The sequence below is a fragment of the Rhineura floridana genome, chromosome 10 (genome assembly GCF_030035675.1).
Source record: "Rhineura floridana isolate rRhiFlo1 chromosome 10, rRhiFlo1.hap2, whole genome shotgun sequence".
Lineage (NCBI taxonomy): Eukaryota > Metazoa > Chordata > Lepidosauria > Squamata > Rhineuridae > Rhineura > Rhineura floridana.
Window position 1 is genome coordinate 54,664,553 of NC_084489.1, and position 13,313 is coordinate 54,677,865.

Consider the following 13,313-nt stretch of genomic DNA (forward strand, 5'->3'; position numbering starts at 1 on the left):
TAATATAGCCAAGAAACAGAACCCAGGATGGGGCTGTGTGGATGAAAGGTGTGGCTACACAGCTGAGGGTTCGCTCACTTCTCAGTGCCCCTCCCCTTTGAGCTCTTAGGACAAAGTAAACTGGTTGCAGTCTAGGGCAAACTTTGGAGTGGGCAAAATGTGTGGCTTGCACCAGAAGCTGGGATCATAAGAGACCCACTGACATGAAATTCAGTTTTTTTTACTTTCTTACATATAAGTGAATGACTGGCATCTATTCCATATGGATTAATCATGCTGAACTTGAGGACATTTTAAGGTGGGAACAAAGGTACCCTCATTTCCTATAGTGCAATTGCTAGTTTCCTCTGAAACCCATGGGAAAATACAGTGTGACATATTGGAGCCCATTAGGAGTCCGCCCTCCACACACAGACACTGCATCCTTCATAATGATGGGCATTTTGCTAATTTCTAATAATACTTACACATTAATTGCCCAGCTTACACTTTTTGCCAAGCCAAACCATGGCTTAGTGTGAACAAGTGAAGATCATGGCTTCTGTGCTCCTCCCCCAGGCTTGCCGCTGCTGCACCACCTAAGGCTAAGCTATTATTTGGCTTAGTGTTACCTCGGAACCCAGGGTCTAGGTTTGTCTCCCCCAGGCAAATCACACGAGCAGTAAACCAAGAACAAACCTTGGTTACAACTTGTAGGTTGTTTGGAGTGAGACAAATCATATGCATGGATTCGGATGTAACGTTAATCCAATCCATGGCTCAGCTCCAATATGTACAGCAGCAGGACCAGGGGAGGATTCTGCATCTGGGTACCCACACATTTGCTCATTCACACTAAGCTGTTTGGCTCAGTGTTGTATAAGAACTAGGCCAGTGTGAAAGTAACCCAGAGTTTGTAACAGCGTTGCAAATGCTTTCATAACTGGCCAATCTACCTGGATAGGCCCAGCTATAGTATGTGACTGCTGCTGTTGGAGAGGCATTCCTTCTGCAAAAATGTCCTTGGAACTTGCTATATTTAAAATGTATGTAAAATGGACTGCCTTCAAGTCGATCCCGAATTATGGCTATCCTGTGAATAGGGTTTTCATTGTAAGTGGTATTCAGAGGGGGTTATCATTGCCTCCCTCTGAGGCTAGTCCTCCCCAGCTGCCTACGGCCTGCTCAGCTTGCCACAGCTGCACAAGCCAGCCCCTTTCTTGTCCGCAACTGCCAGCTGGGGGGCAACTGGGCTCCTTGGGACTATGCAGCTTGCCCACAGCTGCACAGGTGGCAGGTGACGTAACCCCTGAGCCACTCACTGTGGGGGTGATCTTTAGCTGGCCCTTTACACCCAGGAGACACAAGTGGGGATGATCTTTAGCTGGCCCTTTACACCCAGGAGACACAAGTGGGGATTTGAACTCACAGATCTGGACTCCCAGGCAAGCTCTCCTCCCCACTGTGCTATACCAGCTGTATGTATGTAAAATATTAGGGGGGGGGACCCTCAGACATTCTTAAAATTCTGTTTCCTGACTCCTAACAGCAGAGCAGAGGGAGCTGTCTGAGCTGGTCCACATGTGAGGAGATAAAAGCAAGTCAGCTTTCAGAGAGCGAGCAAACAGGGAGAGCAAACAGGAGTTTGATAAAGGAGCTCGACAGAGGAGGTCAAGGGGGAGGTCCCTAAAAAAATAAAATTACTAATTCTTCTTGTACAGCACACCGCATACCAGTGAGTCTCTCAAGTTTTTCCTGAAGTAGGGCAGGACAAAGCACAGGCCACTCCAAAACAAGTAGTTAGAAAGAAACAAAAGGTAGAAGAGAGTATGAACAAGAAGGATACTCCAGTGGTTGTGACCTGCAAGGTGTGTGCCATATTTGTTTTCTTGCCTGAGAACAACATGGTGTACATGCACAACAAGTGCAAACTCGTGGCACTGTTGGAAGAAAAAGTGAGAGGCCTGGAACAGCGGTTGGCCACACTGCGGACTATAAGAGAAGATAAAAAGTTCTTAGACAGAACGCTGGAACAGCAACAGCAAAGAGAAATGGAGGTGGAAGAGCAACAGCATGTGGTAGCAGAAGAGGAGACTGCTTTGGAGAGGAACAACAAAGTGGAGGAAACTCTGTGGGAAAGGGTGACAGTTAGGAGCAGAAGAGCTAGAAGGCACCCTTCATCAGTGGAACTATGGAACCGCTTTCAACCACTCAAGGATGAGACTGGAGGGCAACCTGTGGTGGAAGAATTACAGGAGACGCCGTGTGACAACAAGCAAGAGGCTGAAGCTCATTCAAGCAGGGGCGATGGAACCACACCCCGCAACAAGAAAAGAAGAGTACTAGTAGTGGGAGACTCCCTACTGCATGGGATTGAAACCCAAGTATGCCGAGAAGATCCGTGGACTCGCCAGGTATGCTGTCTACCAGGAGGACAGGTTAGAGATGTGACGGAAGGGTTGCCATCACTCATCAAGCCCACTGACAGGTATCCCTTTCTCCTCATCCATGTAGGAACAAATGATACTGCCAATTGGAGCTATGAAGAAATCACATCAGACTTTGAAGCTCTGGGAAGGAAACTCAAGGACTTTGGGGCCCAGATAGTTTTTTCCATCCATCCTTCTAGTACTTAGAAGAGGAGAGCTAGAAAGGGAAAGGGAAAGAAAGATACTCCATGTGAATGAATGGCTACAAAGGTGGTGCCAACATGAGAGATTTGGATTCTGGGACCACGGGCTATGCTTCCTAGAAGATGGACTGCTGGCAAGTGATGGGTTGCATTTCACAAGGAGTGGGAAGAATGTGTTTGGCCACAGCATGGAGAAGTTCATCAGGAGGGCTTTAAATGGAATCCTAAGGGGGAGCGAGACGTTAACTTGGTGATAACAACTGATGAAGGCTTGTGCACAGTAATGGGAACAGAGAGATAGGCTCTAATTCCTCAGAAAACAGTCCTCAGAAAAATGTAGTAAGGAAGCCAAGCCATAAATCACATGGTCTTTGATGTCTGTACACTAATGCGCAGAGCAAGGGAAACAAGCAGGATGAACCTGAACTCTTAATACAGGAGGGTAATTACGACTTGATAGGTATAACTGAAACTTGGTGGGGTGACTCCCATGACTGGAATACAGCAATTGAAGGATATAACTTGTTGAAAAAGAACAGAAGGAATAAAAAGGGATGTTATATGTTAAAAATATATATCCTATATGTTAACATAAAAATATATATCCCTGCACAGAAATACAGGAAGATGAGCTTGGTAGCTCCACTGAGAGTATCTGGATTAAAATTAGTGAGGCAAGTAATAAAAGGAGTGTGGTGCTTGGAGTCTACTACTGACCACCCAATCAAGGAGAAGATGAGAATGTAACTTTTGAAAAGCACATTGCCAATGTTTTGAGGAGGCATGATGTAGTAGTAATGGGGGATTTCAGTTATCCCTATATCTGTTGGGAGACAAATTCTGCCAAACACAGCCCCTCCAAGAAATTTCTGACTTGTGTTGGAGATAACTTTCTCCTACAGAAAGTGGAGGAAGCAACCAGAGGATCAGCTATCCTGGACTTGATTCTAATCAATAGAGATGATTTGGTGGGTGAAGTGGCAGTTACAGGAACTCTGGGAGAAAGTGACCACACCATACTTGAATTCTTGATTTTAACAGAAGCAAAAGCTGAGAGTAGCCATATGCACACCCTGGACTTCAGGAAAGCTGATTTTAATAAACTCAGAACAATTGTAAATAGGGTTCCATGGCAAGCCACCCTAATGAGGAAAGGAGTCTAAGATGGGTGGGAGTTTCTAAAAAAGGAAATTCTAAAAGCGCAATGGCAAGCCATTCCAACAAGGAAAAAAGGGGGAAAACGGCAGAAGAAGCCAATGCAGCTTCATAAAAAGCTTAGAGGATTACCTGAAAACAAAAAAGGACACATGCAGGAAGTGGAAAGAAGGCCAGGCCACAAGAGTACAGGAAGGTATCATGGAATTGCCGGGATGGCGTCAGGAAGGCTAAAGCTGAGAATGAACTGAGGTTAGCGAGGGATGCTAAAAGCAACAAAAAAGCTTTCTTCAGGTATGTCCATAGTAAAAGACAGAGAAAAGAAATGGTGGCACAGCTACTCAATGAGGATGGCAAAATGATAACAGATGACAAAGAAAAGGCAGAAGTGCTCAATTCCTACTTTGGCTCAGTCTTCTCCCAAAAATGGGTCTATGAGTCTCCATGGAAATATGAAGTAGAAGGGGCAGGACTGGAGCTTGGGATTGATAGATAAACGGTCAAGGAATACCTAATCATTTTGAACGAGTTCAACTCAGCAGGGCCCGGTAAACTGCATCCAGTAAACTGCATCCTAGAGTATTGAAGGAACTGGCTGAAGAACTCTCAGAACCGCTGTCTATTATCTTTGCGAAGTCATGGAGGACTGGTGAAGTGCCGCATGACTGGAGGAGAGCTAATGTTGTCCATATCTTCAAAAAGGGCAAAAAGGAGGAACTAGGGAACTACAGACCAGTCAGCCTAAAATCAATCCCTGGAAAAACTCTGGAGCAGATTATAAAGCAGTCAATCTGTAAGCACCTTGAAAACAATGCAGTGATTACTAGGAGCCATCATGGATTTATGAAGAACAAATCCTGCCAAACCAATCTTATCTTGCTTTTTGATTGGGTAACCTTGTGGTGTAGTGGTTAAGGTGTTGGACTATGACCTGGGAGACCAGGGTTCCAATCCCCACACAGCCATGAAGCGCACTGGGTGACCTTAGGCCAGTCACTGCCTCTCAGTCTCATGAAAACCCTATTCATAGGGTCGCCATAAGTCGGAATCAACTTGAAGGCAGTACATTTACATTTAACCTCCCTTGTAGACTGTGGGAATGCTGTAGACATAATATATCTCGACTTCAGCAAAGATTTGACCAAGTGCCCCATGATACTCTTATTAGCAAGCTAGCTAAATGTGGGCTGGATGGAACAACTATCAGGTGGATCCACAGTTGGTTCCAGAATCATACTCAAAGAGTGCTTATCAATGGTTCCTTCTCAAACTGGGCGGAAGTAACAAGTGGGATACCACAGGGCCCAGTGCTCTTCAACATTTTTATTAACGACTTGGATGAGGAGGTACAGAGCATACTTATCAAATTTGCACATGATACAAAATTGGGGGGCACAGCTAATACAGTGGAAAACAGAAACAAAATTCAAAGCGACCTTGATAGGCTGGAGCATTGGGCTGAAAACAGAATGAAATTCAACAGGGGGAAATGCAAAGTTCTACACTTAGGAAAAAGAAACCAAATGCACAGTTATAAGATGCGGGATACTTGGCTCAGCAATACGATCTCTCAGCGGCTTTTGATACTGTCGACCACAGTATCCTTCCACTTCGCCTGGAGGGATTGGGAATTGGAGGCACTGTATTACAGTGGTTCCATTCCTTTCTCTCCGACAGGTACCAACAGGTAGCATTGGGGGAGGAGGTTTCAGACCCTTGGCCTCTCAACTGTGGTGTGCCACAGGGTTCTATCCTCTCTCCCATGCTATTTAACATTTATATGAAGCCACTGGGGACAATCATTAGGAGATTTGGGCTGCAGTGTCACCAATATGCAGATGACACTCAGCTCTATCTCTCGTTTAAATCTTCGCCAGAGTTGGCTGTGGAGACCTTGTCCAAGTGCCTGGAATCCGTGAGTGGATGGATGGGAAGGAACAAGCTGAAGTTAAACCCCGATAAGACCGAGGTGCTGCTCGTGGGGGACAAAAGGAGGTTGGGAGATGTTGACTTGAAGTTCAGTGGGGTGAGTCTACCCCTGAAGGACCAGGTCCGCAGCCTTGGGGTTGTACTTGATTCCAGGCTGTCCATGGAAGCTCAGATTTCGGCAGTGTGCCGGGCAGCCTGGTATCAACTACACCTCATACGAAGGCTGCAACCCTATCTTCCTGTTCATCAGCTCCCACTGGTAGTACACGCCCTGGTCACCTCTTGTTTGGATTACTGTAATGTGCTCTACGTGGGGTTACCCTTGAAAACGGTCCGGAAATTACAACTTATACAAAATGCGGCGGCTCGACTACTTACGAACAGTCGCCGCCAGGATCACATCACACCAGTGTTGTTCGATCTACACTGGCTTCCAGTTGTTTTCCGAGCCCAATTCAAGGTGTTGGTATTAACCTTTAAATCCCTATTTCGGCCCAGTTTATCTTACAGAGCGCCTTCAACGCCACCAATTATGCCGCCCGACAAGATCGGCCACACAGGGCCTTCTCTCAATCCCGCCGACAAAAACAGCTAGATTGGCGGGTACTAGAGAGAGGGCATTCTCAGTGGTGGCCCCCACCCTCTGGAACTCCCTCCCACAAGATCTCCAGCATGCCTCTTCCCTAAATGTATTTCAGAAAGCCTTAAAGACCTGGCTCTTTCAACAGGCCTTCGGGATCTCCGGGGAGGGTTAGTTGCTATGACTGAAATGCCTCCTGCCCTGGTTTAATATTGTTGTTGCAGTTGTATTGCTTTTATACTGTTTTTATATTGTATTACTGTATTTTATCATATTGTGTTTTAACGATTTTGTATGTCGCCTAGAGTGGCCATTGGCCAGATTGGCGACACAGAAATTAAATTTATTATTATTATTATTTATTACGATATGTGAGAAGGATCTTGAAATTATCATTGATCACAAGCTGAATATGAGCCAACAGTGTAATGTGGCTACAAAAAAGGCAAATGCATTAACAGAAGTATAGATTCCAAATTGTGTGAAGTATTGGTTCCCCTCTATTCAGCACTGGTTAGATAGATAGATAGATAGTTTATTCGACCATCTGGTCAGAAACAGAGTAAAACAGCTAACAGTTGTACATTATCAAGAATTCCGTACAATCCGAAATGGGACTTTAAAATACAATTCATTTAAAAAAAAAAAAAAAAAACAGTGTAGAATACATTATGTTTCATAATAATATTCATTCCAATAGAGTCCTATTCTCAGCCAGAAGAACCCTTTAAAATATTGGATCTAAGTTTTTGAGCAGCAACACTAAATTTTGCAACCTGAGTTGTTATCGTGGGAGATGTGTCATCCAAAAGAAATTCCAACCAAAAGTGTTCAGATTTGTGTTGAAAAGTGGATAAAAGAGGAGCAATCAATTGGTGTCTTAAAGAATTGTAAAAAGGACAATAAAAAGTACATGTATATTATTTTCAACTACTTCCTCTCCACAAGGGCAGACTCGATTTTTATATGGAGTTTTGGCAAACCTACCCTCCATAAGAGCCGAAGGTAGAGCATCCAGCCTGATCCGGGAAAAGGCTTTACGATATTCCGGGATTTCCAAGTTTAGTAGATATGGCATTGGGGTGCAAAATTTAGGGTTATGTCTTTGATTTTTAATTAGTAGTAGATGCTATTGGTAGTCAATGTCTTTTAAACGTTGGCGTATATTGGTTATAGCTGTTTGGAACCCCATGGCAAGAATAAGTTGAGGTGAAAAGCCTATCGTTTTAAGTTTATCTACTACAAGATCCGCCCATGGGGATTTGAAATTATCACTTAGAATATCTGGGGCAAAGCCAATAGGATTAAAAATAAGTTTTAGCCAAGTGCTAATTCTTGAAAACCATATTTTGGTTTCAATTAGTTGGACTCCAGCTTCCAATCTAAGGATGATATTTGACACGCATGTTGGGATTGCCAATATGGATCTCAGAAAGGTGGTCTGAACCGTTTCGAACTCTTTAAAATTAAGATTCTTATTTACCTGGGAGCCAAAGGTTAGTTGTGCTATTACTTTAGCATTAAAGATTTTAATGGCCGGTAAAAAGGATTGTCCACCAACAGAGAAGTAGAAAGCCAACAAAGCACTGGTTAGGCCTCATCTTGAATACTGCATCCAGTTCTGGTGTCCGCACTTCCAGAAGGATGCAGACAAACTGGAACAGGTTCAGAGGAGGGCAACAAGGATGATCAGGGGACTGGAAACCAAGCCCTATGAGGAGAAACTGAAAGAACTGGGCATGTTTAGCCTGGAGAAGACTGAGGGAAGATATGATAGCACTCTTCAAGTACATGAAAGGTTGTCACACAGAGGAGGGCCCGGATCTCTCCTCGATTGTCCCAGAGTGAAGGACACAGAATAATGGGCTCAAGTTGCAGGAAGTCAGATTTTGACTGAACATCAGGAAAAACGTCCTAAGTGTTAGAGCCATATGACAATGGAACCAATTACCTAGAGAGGTAGTGGCAGCTGGAGAGCCATCTGTCGGGAATGCTTTGATTTGGATTCCTGCATTGAGCAGGGGGTTGGACTCGATGGCCTTATAGTCCCCTTCCAACTCTACTATTCTATGATTCTATGAAAATATTAAAAAATAGAAATCTAATTCCTTTCTTTAGAATAATAACTACCCACTTCAAACCTTAGTAAGTGGCATACACAATTTCTTCACTAAATTGCAAATACTAATTATTCTTTATGGGGCATGAATTCATTCTAGAAAGATGGTAGAGTTTCAGTTATTTACCCAAACTAAAATAATAAGTGTCTTTTTTTTTTGCATGTGTCCCTGGAATCATTTCATTGACTGTATGAAACCTTACCATTATTTGTATTTGTTTTCTATGCAGGTATGGAAAAGTTGAAGCTACTCGAATGTTGTTAGAGAAAGGAAAATGCAATCCAAACTTGCTAAATGGACAGCTTAGCTCTCCTCTTCATTTTGCTGCTGGGGGAGGGCATGCTGATATTGTTCAGATTCTCCTAAACCACCCAGAAATTGACAGAGTAAGATTTCTTTGGTTTCTCATACAATTTAATTCTGTCTTTGAAAAGTGGCTTATACTTCCAGTTCCAAAATATTTTTAAAAAATAGAGTGACATTAATGTCTTCTGTCTGAAGCACATCACTGATCAACAAGGAAGAACCCCATTGAATGTCTGTGAAGAGAACAAACAAAACGAGTGGGGAAAAACAGCTAACTTGCTGAAAGAGGCCATAAACAAGCAAGTATGCATTAACCTCCAAGACATTGTGATGGTTATATTTTGGAAAAGGTACTCGAAAGCAAAATGGAGCATTGATCCAGGAGTGGTTGATGGGGTGGAGTAGTGCTGTCTTGCCGCACCTCTGCCCTCCTGATAGCAGTGTTGCTGCCACTTACTGGGGCAGTGTTGAGGTCGGGGCTGCATGGGCACAATGCTGGGAGTGCCAGATTGCCAATGAGCCTGTGTAACCCTGACTTCACCATCAACCTGCACAGCACCATCCCACTGCACCTCCATTAAGCTCATGTGTACTTATGGCATTATGGCAAGGCCATAAATATATGACGCCATTGAGTAGAATTTAACCTTTCATTTTTTATCTACTTTTTGAACACTAATGACATTCTCAAAGATTCGTTTTTCTTCTCAGAGTTATTTTAATGGATTTTCTACAATAAATAAATTCTTGTGCAGTAGAACAACTGGAAACAGTGTTAGGTCTCTAAATTCCAGTTCAGCATGCTATTTGAATATGCTTTCCTAGCTCATCTATGTAGCACTGCACCTCAGAAGTAGAAAATGACACAGATGACCTCTGACTCTTCTGCTGCACTTCAGGGGTCCTTAGATGCCAATCTTGCCTCTTTTTCAACTAGAGAGGGGCAGGGTACTGGCACCCACAAAGTTTGGCTTGCTACCAAGACCAGGCAAGGTTTCAATGTGTCTTGTTTTCATGACTTCCTCTAGTATGAAAAAGTGCGGATTTATCGAATGGATGGGTCATACCGCTCTGTGGAGTTGAAACATGGAAACAACACTACTGTGCAACAGATAATGGAAGGAATGCGTCTTTCTCAAGAAACGCAACAGTATTTCACTATTTGGATCTGTTCTGAAAATCTGAGTAAGTTATAAGGCAGTTGTATCTTAAAGACATCAGGTGTGGAGTGGGTGGGGAAAAACAGCCTTGTAGATCAAATTAGCCAAGCCTAATTTGACCCACAGGCTGGAAGTTCTCAATTCTCCGTCCCTAGTAGCCTCCTTCTTCATTTCACTTGGTAAGAGCACTTGGAGCAGGAAATCTAAAGACGTTCTTAGGAAGGCAAGTCTTTAAAGAGACCTGGTCACAGGCCATTAAGACCTTTAATGTTTACGAACAGCACTTTAAATTGGGCCCAGAAACTAACTGGGAACCTGTGCAGCTGACAAAGCACTGGCATAATATGATCAAAATTTCTTCCAGTCCTAATTAATAATCTTGCAGCCTATTTTTGAACCAACTGTAGTTTCCAAACCATTTTTAAAGACAGTCCCATGTATAATGCATTATAACAGTCTAAATATTTAAGATATGCAGATGATACCATACTACTAGCAGAAACCAGTAATGATTTGAAACAAATGCTGATGAAAGTGAAAGAGGAAAGCACAAAAGCAGGACTACAGCTGAATGTCAAAAAGACTAAAGTAATGACAACAGATTTATGTAACTTTACAGTTGACAATGAGGACATTGAACTTGTCAAGGACTATCAATACCTCTGCACAGTCGTTAACCAAAATGAAGACAATAGTCAAGAAATCAGAAGAAGGCTAGGACTGGGGAGGGCAGCTGTGAGAGAACTAGAAAAGGTCCTCAAATGCAAAGATGTCCTCAAATGAACACTAAAGTCAGGATCATTCAGACCATGGTATTCCCCATCTCTATGTATGGATGTGAAAGCTGGACAGTGAAAAAAGCGGATAAGAGAAAAATAAACTCCTTTGAAATGTGGTGTTGGAGGAGAGCTTTGGGGATACCATGGACTGCGAAAAAGACCAATAATTGGGTGTTAGAACAAATTAAACCAGAACTATCACTAGAAGCTAAAATGATGAAACTGAGGTTATCCTACTTTGGACACATCATGAGAAGACATGATTCATTAGAAAAGACAATAATGCTGGGGAAAACAGAAGGGAGTCGAAAAAGAGGAAGGCCAAACAAGAGATGGATTGATTCCATAAAGGAAGCCACAGACCTGAACTTACAAGATCTAAACAGGGTGGTTCAAGACAGATGCTCTTGGAGGTCGCTGATTCATAGGGTCTCCATAAGTTGTAGTCAACTTGGAGGCACATCAGAAGAACAACAACAACAGTCCAAATAGGAGGTTACCTGAGCCTCAGTAACTGACTAAGATTCCAGCTATGGTCACATATCAGCTGAAGATGATAAAAGGATTGTGCTCCTAGTATATATGGTACGGTTCATTTTATTGTATTTGACTAAAAGCTATCACAAACCAAAAAAGAAGATATATGTACAATAACAGAGTGCAATTAGATTCAGTTTAACAAATCCCCAGTACAATCCACTGCAATTGCACTCCAGGTAATTGCGCATATATGTTTTCCTGCCTTGGCAAACAGCTGTTTTGTACGTAACATATGGATCACAATCTGACAGTAACCAGCATACTTTCACAAAGGTAGTCTCACCCCGTAAAGCTGTCAAAATCTGTCCCAGGAATCTCTCCCTAGGGATCTGATATAACTGACAACATAGTAGGTAGTGTTCCTATAAAGCTGATGCCTGCACTTTTAGTTAAAGGCATCCATTTTATTAGGGCACTGGTAATAGTCCTAGACAGCATCACATCTACATGGATGGGAGAGAAGCTTATAATACCATAGAGATTCAGTTAATCGTTGTTGTTGTGATTTTAGTTCTTTCATTTATTAAGATTATCTTGACCCATTCCAATCTGGGTTTTAGGCCGGGTTATGGGATTGAATCAGCCTTGGTTGCCCTGATGGATAACCTTTATTGGGAGAAAGACAGGGGGAGTGCAACCCTGTTATTCTTACTTGATTTCTCAGCAGCTTTGGATACCATTGACCATGGTATCCTTCTGAGCTGACTTGGTGAGATGGGTATTGGTGTCACTGTTTAACAGTGGTTCTGATTCTATCTCCAGGGTCATTTTCAGAGAATAGATTTGGGTGATTGTCTTTCTCACACACACACACACACACACACACACACTGAGCTGACTTGGTGAGATGGGTATTGGTGTCACTGTTTAACAGTGGTTCTGATTCTATCTCCAGGGTCATTTTCAGAGAATAGATTTGGGTGATTGTCTCTCTCTCTCTCTCTCTCTCTCTCTCTCTCTCTCTCTCTCTCTCTCTCTCTCACACACACACACTCACACTCACACTCACACACACACACACACACACACACACACACACTGAGCTGACTTGGTGAGATGGGTATTGGTGTCACTGTTTAACAGTGGTTCTGATTCTATCTCCAGGGTCATTTTCAGAGAATAGATTTGGGTGATTGTCTTTCTCTCTCTCTCTCTCTCTCTCTCTCTCTCTCTCTCTCTCTCACTCACACACACACACACACACACACACACACACACAGCAGCAGCAGCAGCAGCAGCAGCAGTTGTGCTGTGGGATTCCGCAGGGTACCATCTTGTCCCCATTGCTGTTTCATATCTATATGAAGTTCTCAGGAGCAATCACCAGGAGATTTGGGGCGAGGTGTCAGCAGTACGCTGATAGTAACCAGCTCTATTTCTCTGTAACAACTGATTCGGGAGAGGCTGTGTAAGCCCTGGACCAGTGCCTGGAGTCAGTGGTGGGCTGGATGAGAGCCAATAAACTGACTCTGAATACTAGCAAGGATGGGGGTGCTGTGGGTAGGTGGTCCTGAGTTTGGATAATTGGTCAATTACCTGCTTTGGATGGGGTTGTGCTCCCTCTGAAAGAGCAGGCTCGTAGTCTGGGATCCATCTTTGTCACTAGAGGCCCAGATGACCTCTGTGGCTAGGAGTGCCTTTTACCAGCTTTGGCTGGTAAAACAGCTGTGGCCATTTCTGGACTGGGGTAGCCTGACCACTGTTGTCCATGCACTGGTAACGTCCAGGCTGGATTACTGTAATGCGCTGTATGTGGGGCTGCCCTTGAGGTTGGTCTGGAAGCTGCAGCTGTTGCAAAATGCAGTGGCGAGACTGCTCATTGGGGCAGAGTATTGGCAACATGTTACCCCGCTGCTGAAATAATTACACTAGTTACCTGACCAAGTTCAAGGTTCTGGTTTTGGTGTGCAAAGCCCTACACAGCTTGGGACTAGGATACCTGAAAGATTGTCTTACCCTTTATATACTCATTTGATCACTGCGCTGTGCAGGTGAGGGCCATCTAGCAGATGCCATCTTATCAGGAGGCCTGTTCCACACAACATAGGAAGCGGACCTTTAATGTTGTAGCACCAACACTGCAGAATTCCTTGCCATTAAATACTAGATGGGCACCATTTCTGTTATCTTTTC

General features: G+C 43.5%; 1 protein-coding gene across 4 annotated transcripts in view; it reads left to right on the top strand.

The window, feature by feature from the left end:
* The window catches only part of KRIT1 (KRIT1 ankyrin repeat containing), a 37,011-nt gene that overhangs the window by 11,769 nt on the left and 11,929 nt on the right, over nucleotides 1-13,313 (top strand). For all 4 annotated transcript variants that reach the window (XM_061587859.1, XM_061587861.1, XM_061587860.1 and 1 more), the window contains 3 exons: nucleotides 8,625-8,781; nucleotides 8,897-9,004; nucleotides 9,730-9,886. In XM_061587859.1, the coding sequence (XP_061443843.1) occupies nucleotides 8,625-8,781; nucleotides 8,897-9,004; nucleotides 9,730-9,886 (422 nt within the window). The remainder of the gene's footprint in view (nucleotides 1-8,624; nucleotides 8,782-8,896; nucleotides 9,005-9,729; nucleotides 9,887-13,313) is intronic.